This window comes from Astyanax mexicanus, chromosome 6 (assembly GCF_023375975.1).
Source record: "Astyanax mexicanus isolate ESR-SI-001 chromosome 6, AstMex3_surface, whole genome shotgun sequence".
NCBI classification, from domain to species: domain Eukaryota; kingdom Metazoa; phylum Chordata; class Actinopteri; order Characiformes; family Acestrorhamphidae; genus Astyanax; species Astyanax mexicanus.
Window position 1 is genome coordinate 50,035,323 of NC_064413.1, and position 22,458 is coordinate 50,057,780.

At 37.8% G+C, this 22,458-nt stretch overlaps 1 protein-coding gene across 4 annotated transcripts in view; it reads left to right on the forward strand.

Moving 5' to 3' along the window:
* The window catches only part of plod2 (procollagen-lysine, 2-oxoglutarate 5-dioxygenase 2), a 113,522-nt gene extending 97,231 nt beyond the window's left edge, over positions 1-16,291 (forward strand). For 3 of the 4 annotated variants that reach the window (XM_049480339.1, XM_049480338.1, XM_022673378.2), the window contains 7 exons: positions 875-937; positions 6,328-6,441; positions 6,737-6,802; positions 8,810-8,914; positions 11,668-11,814; positions 13,354-13,479; positions 14,413-16,291. In XM_049480339.1, coding sequence (XP_049336296.1) covers positions 875-937; positions 6,328-6,441; positions 6,737-6,802; positions 8,810-8,914; positions 11,668-11,814; positions 13,354-13,479; positions 14,413-14,568 — 777 coding nt within the window. In that variant the 3' untranslated portion in view covers positions 14,569-16,291. The remainder of the gene's footprint in view (positions 1-874; positions 938-6,327; positions 6,442-6,736; positions 6,803-8,809; positions 8,915-11,667; positions 11,815-13,353; positions 13,480-14,412) is intronic. The other variant, XM_022673379.2, reaches the window with a different exon arrangement.
* Positions 16,292-22,458: the final 6,167 nt, after the last annotated feature.

A 22,458-nucleotide genomic window follows, 5' to 3' on the forward strand; every position in this document is an offset into this window, starting at 1 on the left:
ACAACTGGGGACAGGTAACAAGGGGGCAGAGTTACAAACTACACACTAGGAAAAATAAAGCACAAGAAAGCTAGGAAAAAACAGATAGGCATGGGAAAAGAGAGAAACAAAGAGATAGAACAGGAAATACACAAAACAGAATGAGAGCGTGACAGTTTTTTTTTTTTTTTTGGTTTACTGAATAATCAATTAATTAATGTTTGTCTTCATAGTTTAGTATTAATCTACAATGCAGAACATTTTTGAACAATAAAAAAAACACTAAATTTAAGAAGTGTCCAGACTTCTGACTGGTACTGTACATTTACAAAGATTGCACTACAACTATGCAATATACATAGCATATGTACAGTACTGCTATGTGTGTTGTCAGCTCATTTGCATTCAAGTTTTTTGTATTAAAATGACTTAAAAGTCTTGCAATAATTATGATGTTAATTACAGACAAGCAGCCTCACTAGTAAGTCAGTTCCAGGCCACTGATTACTTCTTATTAATAATTTTATATTATTTCTTTTGAACATTTTAAACAGTCTAATGTTCTAATCTGGCTCACGAATGTTGTGAGTCGCAAAGTGGATCAGCTTTAGATCTTCAAGGACTGGATTGAGATCTGCTCCCCAATTATTTATACATATTTACTGTCCATGTTCAGCATGCTCATCACTATCTAACACCAAGCCTGTGCACACACCCTCTTCCCTCCCGGTGTGTAAACTCTAAACCCAGTAGCGTGTTTTGCAGGCCAGCCTCGCTGCTCTTCTGCACAGGCATCTGACCTCTCCACCCTCCACACTCCCGTCTTCCCTCTCACTCTCTCTTATGTCTTCTGAGCAGAACTGGAAACTTACATGGTGCTTTTCCTTCGTTTTAGACGATACAGAGAGAGAAAGACTCTCCTTCTCCGGAATCATTCCATATGCTCAGACCCCCAAAGGTTCCTTATATATTCTTTTTTTGATTCCTCTATATTATATTTATATTTCCTCTCTGTGATGAACACAATCATGCTCTTTGCTGTTACCTATGGAAGCATCACTTTTACGAACGGTTCGCAATGCACTGTTTGACACTGTTGAAACTAACCTGCGATATGAAATTATTAGATCAAAAGTTAGATGACCTATTGTACTGTATAGTCATGTGAAAAAAAATAGGACACCCTTAATTATTTATTATTTATTTCTAATTTCTTGGGCAATTGCATATTCCCTAAGTCAGCCACCGCCTCTTTTTGAACTGCTGCTGATGCAACATTGCTGAGTAGCATCACAGCGCTAACGCTCGGAGGAAAGCGCAGCGACTTGGTTCCGATACACCAGCTCACAGATGACTTGTGCTGATCCACATCACCCTAGGAGTGATGAAGGAAAAGACCGCCATCTACTGTACACAACCAGAGAGAGCAAAGCCAATTGTGCTCTCTCAGGGCTCTGGTAGCCGACGGCAAGCTGCATGAACAGGATTTGGACCAGTAATCTTCCGATCATAGTGGCAGCGCCTTGTGCTGATTGACATCACACTATGAGTGATGAGGGGAAAAAGTGCCATCTACCCACCCAGAGCGAACAAGGCCAGTTGTGCTCTCTCAGGGCTCCCGCAGCTGACAGGCAAGCTGCATGACCAGGATTTGAACCAGCAATCTCATGATCATAGTGGCAGTGCCTTGTGTTGAACGACATCACCCTTTAGAGTGATGAGGGCAAAAAGTGGCATCTAGCCACCCAGAGAGACCAAGAGGGCCAATTTTGCTCTCTCGGGGCTCCGGCAGCTGACGGCAAGCTGCATGACCAGGATTTGAATCAGCAATTTCACAATCATATTGCCAGAGCCTTAGTCTGCTGGAGCACTCGCACTTTATTTTGTTTAAACATAATTATAACACATAATTAGCAGAAATCCAATATGCTTGAGAGGAAAAGTTTGTTTTATTAGGAGCAAAATAATAACACTGTTTTTATTAACATTATTAGCATGCTTTTATTAGCATAAGCATTATTTCCCTAGCAAACGTGGTCTAACTGTCTATTGTATCTACTGTATATTGTTGCCCTGAGGCAACGAATAAGAAAACATTGTTTTAATAAGTAACTAAAACTAGATATGTCATTTAATAGTGACATATAGTGACAAATGTTCTATAGCATAAATATAAATGTGACATAAATGTGACATCTATGTTCATATGCTCATTTGTATGTTCTATATGTTAATGTGGAATCACTATTTGGCAAACATCAGACCACTATTATCCTTTCTATTTACGTGTTCTATTTACTGCTTATTAATAGTTTACAAAAGTATTTACAACCTAATTAATAACATTAATAAACTCCTTTATAAACTATATATCTAAAAACCCTTATTTTAAAGTGGTACCAACAATTTTTTTATAGGGTGTCCTAATTTTTTTTGGCATGACTGTATATCAGATTATGCACACAATCTGAGTAGATCAATAGTATTTCTTAATACTAAATACATTCAGGAGATTTAACATGCATGACCAATGTACTAAATTCTAATTTTATGACCCTCTTAAGGATGTATAATATGATCAGATATATGAGATTTTACATGCATGTCCTTGTAGACGTACTGAATGTTTGATTTAACACTGAGATCAGTTTGGAATGCAGTCTGAATCTCTGCTCTGAAATCCTTTGTGAAAGTGATGCTGCGAGCTGAAGGGTTAAAACTGTGTTTTTTATGAATCGAAATGAGAAGAAAGCACCTGTTTTCAGTCATAGTTTACCGTATTTACAGTCGTCCATAAATTATCCCACTTCCCTTAAAAAACGAAAGCCAGCGATGATGAGCAACTCCCAGAATTCCTTGCAGTAACTGCTTTTTCCAAGGGCAAAAACCCCCAGGCTCACCAGTAACATAAAGCTGCATTATTACCCCTCCCATCCCTCCTATCTGACCTATCTCAGCCTATTCAGGAACACCTGCAAAAAAAATAATAATAATAATCATTTTCTCCAGTGCTGATGGAGATAGCGATGGCGATGGTGGTTTTGGTGCCACCAGGCTATGAATTGCTATAGAGCAGGTAAAGCATAGACTGAGAGCATGTCATGGAGGTTCACACGCCCAAATGCAAGATCCCCACCCAACCTCTTGACTCCCTGCTTCATAGTAAAAGTCCCCTCTGTCCCCTCCTTCAAATACAACACTAAAAAAAAAAATAAACTGCCTCCTTCCCCTCCCTCCTCACTTCTACCCCCCTCCCCTCCCAGTAATAAGTACAGATTAATCAGCGTAGATGATGATTAATAAAAAAGAAATGAATGGGGAATTCTGCAAATCCAGATTTAATACTTGGGATTCCAACAAAGTTATTCAGAGTGCTTTAATTTTGACAACGTTACCTGACTCAGTTACAGACTTCTTTACAGTGGTGGGGATGAGATCCATGTATCATTCGTTCATTTGATATTCAATTGAGAATCAAAATTAGAAAAAAAAAAATAATAATAATTATTTTGTTTCTCGTTTTTGAATATAATACCAAAAAATGAATAACTGCTTGTATTTTCTGTTTTTTATTTGATGGGCCAAACTAAATTGGGAAAAAAAAATCAAGAATCAAGAATTAAATTTTTCACCAGTGATTTATTCAGATTACCGTTCCAGCTTAAATGCTCACTACAATAAAACACAGACAGTCAACCTTCACCAGTAAAATGTTTATTTCCTTTATTCATGACCAGAATGTGCTATATTATGTTCATTTTTGTGCAAAACTCGAAATAAAATGCAGCAGAAACCCTGCGAAGTAAAGTTTAGATTCTCTTCAAGAAAATGGTCTGTGGCGTTGGCGTCTTAATAAATCTTATCCTGATGAAGGATTACCGTCTGTGTATGATTGCAGTACGCATTTAAGGTGGAACGGTAATCCGAATAAGACCCTGGTAGAAACCTAAATCAAGCTTCTGTCCCATTTTTGTTTGGATCTTCAAATAAAAAACAGAAAATACAAGCCGTTATTTGTTTTTGGTATTGACATGAAATGAAAAATTAAATAATTAATGTTTTTTTTTTTATTTTCCTATTTTGATTCTCAATTGAATATCAAATGAAGAAATGATACACAGATTGGATTGCAATGTCTTAAAGGAGAATTCTTTTGGTGTAGTAAAACATGATAAAGAAGACTAACCATTGTAAAATAGCCCACCTCCACTCTCCCGCAGCCTTCTGAGATCCAGCAATTTTGTGCAGTTTGTCAAAACATGCTAGAATGGGTTTTAATGGGGCACAATTTGCAAATGCAGATAAATTGCTTTTTACACCGTTATCCAGCTCCACACCTCTTTGGTAGAATCCGTAGAGCCCTGACATTTAAAACAAGGCATTAAGAACTTTAAAAGTGCACAAAAAGCTTATTAAAAACTGCGGTTTACAACCTGTAGTGTAACCTAAGCTTGCTTTGGGTTGTAAACACTGTTTTTTAATAAACTTAAAGTTATTAATGCCTCGTTTTAAAGTGTGGCGCTACATTGAGCCTGGATAAATGTGTAAAAAAACGATTTATCGGGGCAAAATGCACAAAAAAAGTTCTCCTTTAATGCCTTGCAACACAAATATAGCCACAGCATTTACTATACTAAATGAGAATCTAAACATTGAATAAAATACAGCAGCAAAGAAGGTACAAAATGTAACCTACAGCAGCCTATAACACTAAAATGTTCAATTATGGGAAAAATATTCAGATTCTGTATTATTTTCACTCTTAATGTGATTTGAGCAGTTTAAGCAGGTATATACAGAAAATACTGCAATCGCACTCTGGTAAGGACCCAAACAACTGTGCCAGGTGCAGATTAACCTGATATATTACCCAGGTAATTAGTGCAGCTACAAACAAATACCTGCACTAGTCTGGAATGCAGGACCTTCTTCTTGTATTTACTTTTTTGCTCCACCCCAGACTGGTCTGACCAATAGGTGGAGAGTTTTCTCGCATGGTTTGTTTTGAGACGTTTTGGCGAGCTTGAATTTTCTCCTGTGTGAAAACAAACCAAACCATACAAAGAAGGAGAAAATGCTCCATTTATATAAACATCACTTGTGAAAATGAAGTATACTTAAGAGCATTCAAAATAAGTTTATATTCGTGAAAAAAAATAATACTAAAAGTGCATTTTCTATTTAATATACTCATTGAAAATACACAGTATATATACTTTCTCTGTATATCTGTATCACCACCTCCACCACTGTGAATAGTTCTGACTTAGTAGATTACTCTAAAATCTTCTCACCAAACGAATAGCTCTGAATAGCTTTGTTTGTACTTTATTAAGCAAGAAAAAAATCTGATGCATTCCCCTTCAAGCAATTACAGGCGTTTCTACCTCTCTATGTGCTAGTGCATCTCAAACAAATTTAACATAAGTGAAAAGTTACCTTATTTCAGTAATTCAGTTCAAAATGTGAAACTCATATATTATAAAGATGTATTACACACAGAGTGATCTATTTTAAGAGTTTATTTTTTCTTTTATTATTGATGATTATGGCTCACAGCCTATCAAAAACCCAACATCAGTGTTTCAGAAAATTAGAATATTATATTATAGACCAGTCGGTACTTTCTGCAGTGTGGGCAGTGTGCCAAGTCCTGCTGGAAAATGAAATCCGCATTTCCATAAACGTTGTCAGTAGCAGAGGGAAGCATGAAGTGCTGTAAGATTTTGTGGGAAAACAAAACTGCACTGACTTTAGACTTGATAATAAAACACAGTGGATCAACACCAGCAGATGACATGTCTCTCCAAACCATCACTGATTGGTGGAAACTTCGCACTAGACCTCAAGCAGCTTGGACTGTGTGTCTGTCCACTCTTCCTCCAAATGAAATGTAAAATTTACTGATGATCAGTGATGGTTTGGAGAGCCATGTCATCTGCTTTCATTTTCCAGCAGGACTTGGCACACTGCCCACACTGCCAAAAGGACCAATTGGTCTTAAATCTAATTTTTTTAAATCAAATTTTCTGAGACACTTTAATTGGCTGTAAGCCATAAACATCAACAATGAAAAAATAAACTTTTATAGTAGATCACTCTGTGTGTAGTAAATCTATATAATATATGAGTTTCACAGTAATTTAGGAACTGAATTACTGAAATATATTACTGTAACTTTTAATGATAATAACATTTTTTGAGATGCACTAGTGGTATTAATTTTTAAGCAAATGCTATTTCTCCTTAATTTTCATTAAAATACAGCCTAAATGTTGTTTTATTGTGTTATTTATGTTGTTTTATTGTGTTTATCAGGTCTAATCTAATTTTGTCTGTATGCTACAGGGCGTTTTCATGTACATTACAAACCGTCACGAGTTCGGAAGACTTATTTCCACAGCCAACTACAACACCTCCCGCCTGAACAACGACTTATGGCAGATATTCGAGAATCCCGTGGTGAGTGTGCAGATGTTCCTGCTCATCAGACACTGTTTATACATGGAGACGGCTCTGAATGCTAACAATCAGATGGAGTTTAGAGTGTGTGTGTTTTAGTCTCTGGGGTAAAAGCCTGCTGTTTGAATGTAGAGAGGGTCTGTATGTGAGCTCTAAGTGACCTCAGGGTTTGATAAACAGTGTGTTTAGTCAGTGCAGACTGAAGGAACGTAATATAGCGGGCTAAGCTCTGATCGGTATGCAGGGCTGTTGAATATACAACCCTATTCAAACCTCTCTTTCTTTCTCTCTACAGGAATGGAGGGAGAAATATATCCATCCCAACTACACTCAGATCTTCACACATAACCATCTGGAGCAGGTAGAGACATGACCCTCTCTTTTACCGCTGTCAGGGTTACTAGATAACCATCAGTTACACTTACTGACAAACAGAAAAGAAAATAATAATGCACAAAGAAGTTCATTGTTGGAGTGGAAATGAATGGAATGATGATATAGTGATTTCAATAATAATAAAGTAAAATTAACTTTATTTTGGGAAAGCTGAACAATTAAAGACGAGCTCTTGAATACTGTGTTGGGCTGCCTATAGCCTGGATACAAGATGAGACATGGTTGTGCATGGAGGTACAGCTAAATGTAAGTAAGTAAATGATGTGGGGTTGGTTGATGCTGCAGTTGGTCTTCAGGCTTAGGTTCAGCAACAGTATGTGCTGAAAGAATGAGGTCAGCTGACTACCTGAATATACTGAATATAGACCAGGTTATTCCATCAATGGATTTTTTTCTTTATATTCCAAAATGACAATGTCAGGATTCATGGTGCTGGAATAGTGAAAGAGTTCAGGATTCAGGGAGCATGAGATCATAATTTTCACACATGGATTGAGAGAGAGTTCACCACAGAGTCCAGATCTTAACCTCATTGAGAATCTTTGGGATGTGCTGGATGGAGAAGAGCTGCTTTGTGCAGTGGTCAGACTCTACCATCATCAATGCTGCTGCAAGATCTTGGTGAAAAATTAATGCAGCAACACTGGATTGAAATGATAAATCTTGTTACATTGTAGAAGCTTATCGAAACAATGCCACAGTGAATGCGTCAACGCAATCAAAGATAAAGACGGTCCAGTGAAATATTAGTGTGGTACCGTTTTTGGTGGCAATATTTTTTTTTTTGGCCAGGCAGTGTATTTGTTGGTATTATTTACTACATTGTAGATTAATATTAAATATTTAAACACATATGCAGGTAATAGACAGAAAAGTGTTTAGAAAAGTAATTTCTGTAGCACTCTTAAAGGCTTGTGTATTGCCTGACATGACAGACTTGTGGACCTGATAGCTGTAGATCAGCACAGCAGTGTCAATATTACACGTTATAGCAAGAACCATGTGTGTATTATTGCAATTAAACCACAGTTCCATTATCGATGTTTATTAAAAGATTTTGAGTTAAAGAGGACGAGAAAATTCTAATTCAATTACTGCTCTGTTCATAGCTGCGCTGTTGATGTTTGGCTTGTAAGCGCTGCATCGTTGCTAGGTTACCTGTATGTACTGGAGTATAAATACATGGAGAGTAACTTCGGTTACAGTGCATTAACGGCTGATAACGACACTCATAGGACGCCTCTCAGCCAATCACATTGCAGGGTCGTAACTAACTGTGGTATAATTGATTTTTAAACATTTTCATAGTTAAATCTGTGTGGTTTGATGCATCGCTTGAGGTTTTCTCAGGAATTGCTAACACACCAGATATTGTTTGTGTGTCCCAAAGTCAGAGAAAGGCTTTATGTGCTTTTTAAAATATTATGTGCTGTATATCTCAAAAATGATGAAGTACCGAACAACTGACAGTCCTGGTGTTTGGGAGCCTTGGCCGTGTGCATAGACTGACAGTGTGTGGTCTTGGTGTTGGGGGATTAAGTAGAGTAAAAGCTAAACAGCTGGTGTAGTTTTGCTCTATTCTATTTCAGCGATCACTGAGAGTATGCATATTTGGAAAAGACTGTTTTTATCCATAAATGTAGAAAACATTAAATTTTGTACTATTGTTTTCCTTATTGTTTTTTTTTTGTTTTACTATTGTATATTGAAACAAAATAAATAATAAAATGTAATGTGTGCTGAGCTACTAATCATGTCCACAGCCACTGAAAGATTCATTAAGAGACTTTTTAGGCCAATATGGGTGGAAAAATCCATTTTTCCCACTTCCTCTAGACTGCCACTTGTTTGGGTTGAGTTAGCTGGAACATCATGTACCCTGAAAGTGACAATCCTCAGCTGTCTGGACTGGTGCAGATGTTTTAAGCCTCACTGTGTGTGTGTGTGTGTGTGTGTGTGTGTGTGTGTGCAGCCCTGTCCAGATGTGTTCTGGTTCCCTGTGCTGTCTGAGCGGGCCTGTGATGAGCTGGTGGAGGAGATGGAGCACTTCGGGTCCTGGTCCGGTGGAAGACACGAGGTCAGTTGAAGCTGTGGCTGGAACACTTTGCTCAGAGTCATAATCTTTGGTAAACTGGAGGAAGTTTCTGCGTCTGTAGCCGGTATTAGAGGTGTGTATTAGAGAGAGACATGTGTCTGGCCGGGTGAACGAGGCGAGAGGAACAGGATCTGGGGTTTATCCAGCAACAGCTCCTTTTCCCTTTATCCCAGACATTATGCAGCATTACTCAGCGAGTGTTGATGCATGCTGAACACCAGGTTAGAGAATTAGTGATGGAACATTAAACTTAATGGTACCACTTTAAAATAAGACTACCTTTATAAAGGGTTCATAAATGGTTTACAATTAGTTTATTAATAGTTACTAATTAGGTTGTAAATGCCTTAAAAATCATTTATCATCAGTTATAACACACGTAGAAAGGGCAACAATATAGATGGCTGTGGGTTCACTGTTTGACAAACAACAGGTCATTGTTGCCTTTTCTATGTATGTGTTATAACTGATTATTAATGATTTTTAAGGCATTTACAACCTAATTAGTAACCATTTATAAACCCTTTATAAAGGTAGTCTTATTTTAAAGTGGTACCAACTTAATAAAGTATCAGAACTGTTAAATTACCATAGTTTGGAAAGGGAATGTTCTGTTCTTTTGACACCATTTATCAGGCCTTTCTCTAGCTCCCATAATTCATGTCGCCCTGCCATTAGTGCACTGGCACGAGTTTCTTTGATTCCACCAATTTGAAAACATCTGTAAAATAATCAAGAGAAAAGACGCACAAAAGTTCTGCGCTGTTAAGATATGAACGCGCCAAAGTCAGAGCTCACCTGCCTCTTAAAGGGAATGACAACTGACACACTGATTGGTTTATTTCACGTTATGCCCAAAATTAACCACACCCATGATTAATTAAGAGAATTAGTACACGCCTTTTGCTCATTTTAATGGAACATTAAACTTAATAAAGTATAAGAACTGTTAAATTACCATAGTTTAGAAAAGGAATGTCCTGTTTGTTTGGCACCATTTATCAGGCCTTTCTCCAGCTCCCATAATTCATGTGGCCCTGCCATTGGTGCACTGGCAAACATAGCAGGATGTGCAATGCCAAATATATACAGCTCTGGTAAAAAAAAATAAAAAATAAGACACCACTTAAAAATCATGAGTTCCTTTGATTTTACCAAATTAAAAACCTCTGGAATATAATCAAGAGGAAGATGGATGTTCACAAGCCATCAAACCTTCAAGCTGAACTGCATAAAGGTTCTGTAAAGGCATAAAGTTATCCAAAAGCAGTGTGTAAGACTGGTGGAGGAGAACACATGTCAAGATGCATGAAAACCGTGATTAAATTGTTTGTTATTTCAGTCATTTCTCATTTTCTGCAAAAAAATGCTCTAAATGACAATATTGTTTTTTGGAATTTGGGAGAAATGTTGTCTGTAGTTTATAGACTAAAACAACAATGTTCATTTTACTCAAACATATACCTATAAATAGCAAATTCAGAGAAACTGATTCAGAAACTGAAGTGCTCTCTTAATTTTTTCCAGAGCTGTATGTATACATGTTCAATGCTTTTGCTGAAAATTCCCACTATACTCATTTTGGCTGACATATGTACCAGAGGAAGATTATATCTACCAAGTATAATATTTTTTGTACTCCAATCTTGGATACAAATATTGCATTTAATGTTCTAAATCTGGTGAAAATCACTTTATTTTTAATGATGCAATTTATATATATATATATATATATATCTCCAAAGCCCAAGTCTAAAGTCAGTGAAGTGCTTTTCTGGAAAATCTTACAGCACTTCATGCTTCCCTCTGCTGATGACTGTCAGGTCTTAGCCCTGTCTCGTGTCTCTGTGTGTCTTCCCCACGTGACCTGTGCTCCCCTGTGTCTCCCGTCTTAGTAGATTTCCACCTGTGTCTCATTTGTAGCTCCGCCCCTTCCCCAGGTGTTTCCAATTCTAGAGTGTTTCTTGTTTCCTTTTATAGATCCCCTGTGCCACTTTGTCTCTGTCGGTCTTTGCACCTTCCTCTGTCGTTTGTCTCTCTGTGTTTCATAGCCTCTGTTCCTCGCGCCCTTAGTCTCTGTGTTTATCTATAGTTTTATGTTTCTAGTCTCTTGTTTATTTCAGTTAGTTCCTTGTAGATACCCCTGCTTAGTGTTTATTTTTCTAGTTTATTTCCATTGTATATATTCCCTGTTTATTTATTGTCTTTTTCTCTAGTTGGTTTAGTTTGTTCTCGGATTTGTTTTGGTTTATGGTTATTTGTGTATCTTTGTTTCGTGTTCCTCATTCAGTGTTTCTTTGTTATTTATTTATTAAATTATTTATATATCGCCCTACCTGCACTTGTGTCCGCCTCCTCGTCTCCCTGCCTGGGTCATTTCCTGACAATGACAACTTTTATGGAGATGCAGATTTCATTTTCCAGCAGGATTTGGCACACAGCCCACACTGCCAAAAGTACCAATTGGTCTTATATTATAATTGTAATTTTCTGAGACACTGATTTTTGGGTTTTCATTGGCTGTAAGCCATAATAAGAATTAAACGCTTAATATAGATCCCTCTGTGTGTAATACATTTATATAATATATGAATTTCACATTTAACAATAAAGTAACTTTTCAGTGTCTTTATTGTGATGGCTCTGGATGAATGCACATACCAAATATATGTAATATATTTATAACTTCAGTGTAAATAGCCCTATTTTATAATAATCATGTTTTCACTTTACAGGATAAACGGATCACTGGAGGTTACGAGAGCGTCCCCACTGACGATATCCACATGAGACAGATCGATTACGATAAGGAGTGGCTGCACTTTCTCAGAGAGTTCATCTCTCCCGTCACGCTGAAGGTTTTCTCTGGATATTACACCAAGGTGGGCTGGACTGAACCTTCCCGAACCTGGAAAACTCTTCTAAAGCCTGCTGCCAACTCTTCTAACCCTAGTGAAAAAAAGTAGATTAAAGTATACTAAACATTATTATGCTATAGTGCAACAAAAAAGTGTTCTTGTATCCACATTATTATTAATCAGTATAATTAAAGTGATAAAATGAGTGATAAAATGGAACAACTTTTTTGCAATTATTATACTTTAATTGTATAAAAATAAAAATAGAACTAAACCTAAAATGGAACTATTTTAAATATACTTAAGTAACATTTAAACATTCATGTATGTAACCCCATATTTTAAATATGCTTACAGTAAAATGCTAATACATTTAATAATGACTATTACAACTGTATCACTATTTATAATACACCAGGTTAATAAGAAATATACTAAGAATTGATTAAATATGTTAAATATGTGTGATCTATTTACATTAGAGTACAAATATGCTTCTTGTTCCTGTCTTTTGTGTGTAGCAGACTTCTAGTATACTTCGTTGGGTATAAAAATATATTTTAATATACTGTACTGCAATGTTTAGCGCTGTTACAAATTTGCTTAACTTTTTTTTTTACATTTAAATGTGTTATTTTACATTGTATCCGATAATTTACTTATATTTATGCTTTCCTATTTACAATTATTGAGCAATATATATAAATATATATTTAAAACATTTTACCAATGTAGTGATTTAATTCACTTTCTACAAAAAGTCTAAAAAACATGATACGTTGTACTTTAAGTGAACTACTGTTTTTTTTTTTTTTTTTTTTTAACACATTTTTCTAAAAAAAAAAATACAAAAGTATATTTGGAAACAAGTATTTTAGAAGTATATACATTACATTAAACTAAAAGTGTACTTCATAGTAGTCTATTTTTTTTTAAATACACTTTATTGTACTTTTTATAGAAAATATGATCAAATTTTACTTTCAAACTTTTGATGAAAGCATAATATTAATGTATATTAATACTTTTAATATTATATTACAATTGTAAGTAAGTAAACATACTTAGACATTTCTCAATATGTTTTAATAAGTACAATGGAGTATATATATATATTGTTTTTCCACCAGGGAATGTCTGCTAGTAAAAGCAGTGAAGGATATGATGCTGTGTGAAATCATGTCTGTTTAAAAAGCCGGTCTGACAGATTTAGCAGCTATAAACCCTCTCTCTCTGGCTGTGCTGTGTTCTCTGTGTGCTGTCTGGATGAGATCAGCGATCTCTGTGCTTGATTTGAGTCGGGGAATGCGGGCTACAGTAAGCACAGCTCGCCCGCTGTTATTTCAGAGCTCATGCATTACACAGTAAATTCGGGACAGGGACAAATAAAGACGGCCGTTCTTCTCGAGAGCTGCTGTTTGCACAGGAAACTTTCCTTTTGTGGAGTGTGTGTGTGTTTGTGTGTGTGTGTTCTCTCTCCAGGCAGCAGCGAGTGTAACGATGTGTGAGGGGCTTTAAGCGTCAGGCCGTTGATGTGTTGTGTTATTTTACTGTGTGTTACAGGGCTATGCTGTCATGAACTTCGTGGTGAAGTACACGCCCGACAGACAGGCTTACCTGAGACCTCACCACGACTCTTCCACCTTCACCATCAACATAGCACTCAATCAGAAAGGAGACGATTTCCAGGCAAGTGCATTAAGATCATTTTTTAGGTCCATGCCGCTTGCCATCAGCTGCCGGAGCTCCGAGAGAGCACAATTGGCTTTGCTCTCTCTCTAGGTTGGTACAGTAGATGGCGCTCTCTAACCTCATCACTCCTAGGGTGGCATCTAAGGCGGCATCTGTGAGCTGATGTATCAGAACCGAGTCGCTGCGCTTTCCTCCAAGCGTTAGAGCTGTGATGCTACTCGGTAATGCAGCAGTGTCGGAGGAGGCATGTGCTAGTCTTCACCCTTCTTGTGTTGGGGGATCACTTATGAAAGGGGGCGTCCTAATTAGTGGGTTGGGAATTGGCTGTGTAAATTAAGGAAAAAATGGGTTTCTACCCTCAATGGCCATTAAAACAGATCCAATCCATCCATCCATCCAGTTTCGGTACCACTTACAATTAGTTTATTAATGGTTACTAATTAGGTTGTAAATGCCTTAAAAATCATTAATAATCAGTTATAACACATATGTAGAAAGGGCAACAGTATAGATGGCTGTGGGTTCACTATTTGGCAAACAACGGGTCTTTGTTGCCCTTTCTACATATATATGTTATAACTGATTATAAATGATTTTTAAGGCATTTACAACCTAATTAGTAACCATTTATAAACTAGTTGTAACCCATTTATAAACCCTTTATAAAGGTAGTCTTATTTTAAAGTGGTACCTCTGTTTCAAAGCATTTGGGGGACCAGCTGGGGGCATTAGGCAATTGATAGGTTTGCTTGCCCTGTTGGAACGGGTCTGAGTAGAGCTGATAAGATGGACAGTGTGTGTAGAAACAAGGAGGTGGTTATAATATTGTACATTGACTGTGTATATTCTGTAGATTTTACATGTAAGAAGTCTAAAATCAGCTATAAATTAATATAAATATTGGTATTAATATTTCTCTTCTGTTTTTAGGGCGGCGGCTGTCGATTCCACAGATATAACTGCTCTATAGAGTCTCCAAGAAAAGGGTGGAGCTTCATGCATCCAGGAAGACTAACCCACCTTCACGAAGGACTGCCCACCACCGGCGGCACACGCTACATCGCAGTGTCCTTCGTGGACCCCTAGCTTTCTTCTTTAGCTAAGTGTGTGTGTCAGATTCTGTGTGTGTGTACACATATGTGTGTATGTGTGAGTGTGTGTGTGGTGGGTGTCGTTTGTCTTGTTGGCTTTTTTTGTTGCTCTTGAGTAAATGTTTTTGGTTTGTGTCTTTTGTGGCTTTTACTACTGTGCAAACGAGCGAAACCAGTTCAGAGGACGGTCACAGAAGGATTGTGGGAGTTACATTCCCCTCACACACACAGGTCAATCACATACACTCTTACACAATCTCTCTCACACACACACTCGCACACAAACACACACATACAGGACATGAGAACGAACGGCTACAGTAATTAGCATTATATGCTTTGAAAAATACATAAAAAAAACACTTCAGGGACATTGATCAGATTTTCTCCATGTGATTGTCAATATGACCAAGAAAAAAAAAAACTAAAATCCTCATTTTAAAGGAAATTCTGTTGATTATCTTGGAGTAAAACTCCTCCTGATTTTGTTTTCAGTGGTGCTGTTTAAAATGTAATGTTTTTTTTGTATTGTTTTTAAATCTAAAAAACAAAAAAAAGCTTTTTGGGCCAGATTCATAAAACCCAGAACTTGAATTCAAACCTCTGCTATGAATAAATCCTATTCAAAAGTCCACCATGGCAGTTCTTAGCATCCTACTTTCAATCAATACAAGCTAATTGAAGTTTATAAAATGCCATATAGAAAGGCCATTTGGTAAATTTTAGCTTCAAGATAAAACATTCATTTATTAGTAAAGACACAGCCTGAACTGCTGCTGATGCATCACTGTTGAGTATCATCACAGCGCTAACGCTCGGAGAAAAGCGCAGCAACTCGGTTCCGATACATCAGCTCACAGACGCCTTGTGCTGATCCACATCACCCTAGAAGTGATGAGGAGAAAAGAGCACCATCTACTGTACCCACCCAGAGAGAGCAACACCAACTGTGCTCTCTCAGGGCTCCGGCAGCTGATGGCAAGTTGCATGACCAGGATTTGAACCAGATCATAGCCTGCTGCACCATTTAGAGCCCCCGACAATTTTTTTTTTAAATGTACATAGTTCTCATGAATTTTTACTTTTTCTTTTTCTCTTTTGACAAAAAAAAAATATTTTGAACATGAAAAATTGATGAATTGTCTCAATTTTCAGTCTTAGACAGTTTTAGCCATAAAGACGGCAGGAAATTATTATTATACATGCAGTTATTAGCCTTTTATCTGGTGATGTGTTTTATGAATCTGACCTACTGACCTTCACAACCCAAGAAACGAAAAAAATATATATATTTTTGATGTTTCTACATCAAGAAAATTAAATAAGCACAAGCTTCGATTTGAATTCTGGTTGAATGAAGTTTGATAAAAATATTACTTGAAGGGCTAGTTTTTTGGACATAGAATACGCTTAATTTTAGACCAATCAACCGATTGATATACATTATAGATAGAATAGAATTTTTGATCCTCTCTTTGGTCTAAGACTAGGCTTAACCGATGCCCAGAATCCGGTCTAAAGTGTTTTACTGTAAAACACATGGCAGAGCGATGCCAGACGTAGCTTCAGTTCCTGAATCAAACATGTTGGAGATGTCGGACGTTTTACTTTCACTGAAAGTTGTTGCTTGTGAATGAACTTTGAGCCTCAGCAAGGTCCATCTGTTTTAACTTATTTTTGAAACTTTAAAAAAATTAAAAGATATTTTAAAAAGGAAAGAGTTGTGTTGTTTTTACTGCTCACTTTCTTAGAAGCATCTACAGTTCCTTACAAAAGTATTAATACCCCTTGAACTTTTTTCGCATTTTATCACCTTACTAGGGGTGGGCGATATGGCCCTAAAATTATATCACGATATTTTACGGTATTTTTGCGATAACGATACTCTTGGTGATGTGATGAGTACTGAATTTAAAAAATGATTTCAATACACCACTGCACCAAAATGAGTAATAAATCTTCTTATTGCATACGATATGATATGGCACACCCTTAACTGAGATTTTAAACAATACAAGAAATTAATCAGTAATCAAAAATTAATCAGTAATTAATCATTCATTTGTAGAGGAAGTCAATAATAATACACTCCAAATATCTCCATATATCCAGGATTAAAGTAAAATAAATGATACTGGACAGATATATAATCTGTCTCTAGTAGATATATAATAGGAAATGAGAACAGTGTGAATTTTTCTTTTGCTAAAAACAGCAAAAAAGTAGAACCCTGATGTAATAATTTGGGGTGGGCGATATGGCACCATATTTCAGGGTATAATATCGCTCACGATATTGAAACAATTTGGCGATATTATCGCGTACGATACGATATGGCACACCCCTACACCTTACAACCTCAAACTTAAATGTATTTTATTGTGATGTTAAGTGATTGATCAGCACATATAGTACATTACTTATGAAGTGGAAGGAAAATAATACATGTTTTTTTTATACTTGAATCAAGTAAAAATCTGAAAAGTGTGAAGTGTAATAGTATTCAGACCCTCATATCAATGCTTAGTAAAGCCACATTTCACTGGAATTACAGTGGCAAGTGTTTTGGGATATGTCTCTACCAGCTTTGAGCATCTAGAGACTAATATTTTTACCCCATTCTTCTTTATAAAATAGCTCAAGTTTGTCAGTGAACAGCAATTTTCATGTCTTGTCACAGAAGCTCAATGGGACTTAGGTCGGGACTTTGACTGGGTCATTCTAACACATAGATACCCTTAGATCTAAACCATTCCACTGTAGCTCTGGCTGTATGTTTAGGGTCATTGTCTTGCTGGAAGGTGCACCCTCACCCCAGTTTCCAACAGGTTCTATTCCAGAATTGCCCTGTATTTAGTTGCCCTGACCAGCTTCCCAGCCCCTGCTGAAGAAAAGCATCCCTACAGCATGATGCTGCCACCACCATGTTTTAATGTGGAAGCAAAAAGAGAGTAAAGAGGAGTCCTACATTTTTGGAATTGTCCAGAAGCTGTAGCAAGAAATTCAGATTCCACAAAGTCTAATTTCCAGTCAAAGGTCTAAATTGCTTCATGTTGATTAATAATCCTCCGCAATTATAACTACAGATGTAGTTTGTGGTGGGGCCAACTAAATTAAGTAAAGCTTAGCTAAGTAAGCAAAACTGTACATCTTAAAAAAAAATCTTTTAAAGTCAAACGAGTGCTGGCTGTTAATCTACACAGATTTTTTTCTCCTGAAAACCTGTTTATTTGGGTGAGTGAAGCTCTTCTGTTTATTTACAGTGAGCTTAGATTTCCAGATTTCCAATAAGGCTGGGTGCAGCAGCATTAGCATCAGTAAATGCCGCCTGACAGTGCTACACTGTAGGGCGATATTAGCTAGCGGTTCGTGCCATATAGCTTGTTTTAACATGGTAAACACGCAAGCAACAGTCTAATATACTCGCCTCTAAATGCCGACAGAACTAGCGCAGTTAGCGGCTAATGCTAATGCTGCTCCAGCAGTGATAGCCGGGGTTAGCAGCAGGCTACAGGCCGATAATACTGCTAATGCTAATACTGCTCCACGCTCATTTGTCATACTGGCTTTTCTGAGACACTGTTGGAGATTACAAACACACTGACTAACCAGTAAAGACATTACAGCTGTTACAGCTCTTGTACATACAAGTGAATTAGACACAGCAGAGCTGCTGGAGTTCTTAAACACTGTGAATATCAATCCAGCAGTCAGAGATATCCAGAGATACAGTGGCTTGCAAAAGTATTCAAACATCTTGAACTTTTCCACATTTTATCCTCTTACAACCACAAACTTAAGGTTATAGGTTATAAAAACATATCCCAAGCTTTGAGTATCCCAAAGGAGCACAGTACAATTCATCATCCATGGATTGTAAAATAGAAATAAAATATTGTACACCTGAAACCTACCAAGTCATGGCCATTCACCCCGACTGACAGATCGAACAAGAAAAGCACTGGTCAGAGAAGCAGCCAAGAGGCCCATGGTCACTTTGGAGGAGCTGCAGAAAGGTGTATGAATACTTTTGCAAGCCAATGTATCTCTCACTGCACCAACCAGAGAAATCCAGCTAAAGGAAGTGAAGTTAAGTGAAGGACAGTGAGTGTATCAAGCAACCAACTGACAGCAATAAGATCCACTACTTTCTAGAATTTAAAATTTTAGAGAGCATAAACTGGGGACTGTGTCTACTACAATTGGTCCAAAAAAGAATTAGTTGGGCCAATTGGTTTAAAATGTCAATGTGGTTGAGAAAGCCTTGATTTATTGCTTGTAGCTAAAAAAAATGTGCACACTACCTGTCATGACTGGACAGAACTCATGTGCATGTGCAGATCAAACTATATCAACTATCAAACTATCAAACTATACTTTATTTATAGTATGAGAAAAGGGGTAGTCATAACGAGCAAGTTCAACACTGGTAAACAGCAGCAACAGAGAATACACATACCAGAATCGAAAGGGTGATACACAGCTAGGCAATATCAGAGGTCAGGCAAAATTAGGGTTGGTAAATAGAAAAATAGGGTCAGACACAAGAGAGTTAACACAGGCAGGAAAACCGTGTTGTACAAGGATAAACCCCTGAATACTCAGCAAGGAGTATGAGAAGTGAGGATGTACTGTATATTTATACTGAGTGTAACAGGTGAAATCAATACTCAGGTGATTGATTTTCTGTAAGTGCTGTGTGCAGTGTCATGGATCGCAGCTAGAATGCCAGGCATGACAGTCCTTTAGGAAATGAGTAATAGCTTGTTGCTCTGTTGGCTTCTAGTGTAAATGTAGGGCTACAAATTCCATATAGACATTATTAGACTATTAGCATTATTTTTTCATGTATTGAGTCAAACTGCAGGTCTGGTTCTAATAGTCACAGTTACTTATAGTCCAGGCTACTGCACTGTTACCAAGATCAATTTTTGGCTTTACAGCTTTGGAGTTAGAAAGTTAGAGACCACTTAAAAATTATGAGTTTCTTTGATTTTACCAAAATGAAAACTTCTGAAATATAATCAAGAGGAAGATGGATGATCACAAGCCATCAGACCTTCAAGCTGAACTGCTTTTGCAGTTGCAGTTTTGCACCAGGAGTAAAGGCATAAAGTTATCCAAAAGCAGTGTGTAAGACTGGTGGAGGAGAACATGATACCAAGAAGCATAAAAGCTGTGAAAACTGTGATTAAAAACCCAGGTTATTCCACCAAATATTGATGAATATCTGAACTCTTAAAACTTTATGAATATGACCTTTTTTTGTTTTGCATTATTTGAGGTCTTATTTCAGCCTTTTCCCATTTTCTGCGAATAAATGCTCTAAATTACCAATTTTTTTTGGGGGGGGGAGGTTGAGAGAAATGTTGTCCGTAGTTCATAGAATAGAGAAACTGATTCAGAAACTGAACTGCTGACTGGAGCATATATTAACCTTTCTTATCTGGAACTGGAAGTATGGGTTGTTTGAACAAGCGTCTCCAATAGAGAAGCCCTGAGAGATTTCTCTCCCTGGTGTTGCTTTTTTTTCCCCAGAAGAGCTCCCTGACCAGCTGCACGTTCTCCTGGCTTCTTCCACCCACGTCTACATGTTTGAGGAGCTGCTGAGAAGTGGGGAAAAGGGGGAGGGCTTTGGGGTCGGCGGCGGGAACTCAGCGCCCATCTGCAGAAAAGTGTCTTTGTGTCCGGCCGATCCCCCACCCTCTCGCCCACCCCGGGCCTCTGAAAGGTGACATTGATGCCGTCCAGCGGCACAGGAAACCTGCAGCACTAATAAGCCAGGGAATAGTTGTGTATTCTCAGCTCTGAGAGATCGCTCAGAGGAGGATTAGAGAAGTGTGAAGTCACATCAGGCCACGGGGCCTAGTTCGGGTTTATTTTTTATCGTTTTTTTCACCTTCAGCAAGCTCCGAAAATCAAACGCTCCACGTTCCGCATCCCAACATCTGATGATAGGCCGCCGCCGGCAACTGCAGCCCGTTTGTGCAGCTTCAGAAGTGGCCTCTTGCGGTGCTTATAGAGTGTTTTACATGCAGTAAAGCGTTTAAGGTCATGCGCTGCTGGAAGGCATGTTTGGCGAAGGATATAATATCCACCGGTTCCAGTGAGCGGAAGTGTCCCTCTAACTGCAGGGTGTCCAGTGACAGATAGTGATTACTCACTGAGTGACACTCACTACAGCTATGACCACACACATACTACAGGGCCTCCCAGCAGACTATGGATTCAATGCAGAAAAAAAACTGCCCAAACACACTCATTTACATACACACACACCCTACTATTTACGCAAAGTCGGAAGTATGAAATCATCTAAAATCTCTTGGTCTGCGGAAGCATTAAGAGTTTTCCACTTTCACTGGAACTAGAGGGCCAGTTCCCAACTCCAAAAAAAAAAAAAAAACGCAACACCAGACTCGCATCTACCAAACTTTACACTTGGCACAATACAGTCAGACACCAATACAGTACAAATACAGTACCATTCTTCTGGCAACCACCAAACACAGATTCTTCAATCAGATTTCCAGACAAGTTTAAACCCACTCTACTCTAGATGTAGTATTGACTTCAATAGATTGACTTCAGCTTCTTGTTAAACTCTTCTCAGACCCTACAGGTTCCACTTTTTTCAGCCAAGAATAGAAAGCTGAGGCTGCAGTGGGCACAAGAATTAACATACAGAAAGTAGTGTACCAAAGTTATAGGCATCTCATGACATCCCATTCTTAATCCATTGGGTTTAAAATTATGTTCGGCCACCCTTTTGGGAAGGCTTTCCACCAGGTTTAGTAGTGTGTTTATGGGAATTTTTAACCATTTTTCCACAAACACATTTGTAAAGTCAGACAATGATGTTTGACGAGAAAGCCCTGGCTCACTGGCTCTGCTCTAATTTTTCCCAAAAGTGTGCTATTGGGTTGAGGTTAGTCCTTTCATTCTTTATGGACCTTGGTTTGTGCATTTGCGTACAATCATGTTGGAACAGAAAGAGGGCGTCCCCAAACTGTTTCCACAAAGTAGGAAGTATGAAATTGCCCAAAATCTCTTGGTCTGCTGGAGCATTAGGTGTTTTCCACTTTCACTGGAACTAGAGGGCCGATCCCAACTCAGGAAAAGCATCTCCACACCATAATCCCCTCTTTATTCCCCAAACTTTATTCTTGCCACAATGCAGTCAGACATCTACCATTCTCCTGGTAACTGCCAAACACGGACTCATCCATCAGATTCCCAGATTAAGAAGCATTATTAATCTCTTCGGAGAACATTTCTCCAATGCTGTAGATTCAAGTGCTGGCGTTATGCATCCATGGAAGTGATTGGAACAGCTAAATGTAATGATCTGGATGGGTGAGTGAATGATTACATTTGGCAGTATATTGTATGTAAGAGATTATAATATTAGAATGAAGGGAAACCTGTTGGACACCTCAAGTCTAGATACAAGATGAGATATGGTTAAGAAGCCTAGAGGCATAAAGCTTCTATATACAGTGTCTGAACAGTGAAAAGAAAACACCTGGTTTTAGACCACAATAATTTATTGTGGTGACGGACAGTTCTGGTGGAAACAGGAGAGTTGAGGTATCATCATTCAGTACATTTATCCACTGATGTTGCAGCTGGACCTGTAGACCCTGCACATTCATAGGTTCTCAAACATGTTCAATTGGTAATATATGTGGCAACAATGAAGGAAGGAAGGAAGGAAGGAAGTTTAAAAAGTGTTGCAGTTTAATGAGGACATTACTGGGAAGCTGTGTTCGGGTGAGCATCACTTGTACACATATACAGCCTCTGTAAACATATAACCAATCGGACGCAAGGACACAAACACACACACACAAACAAACACACACAATGGAAAATGATGTGGAAA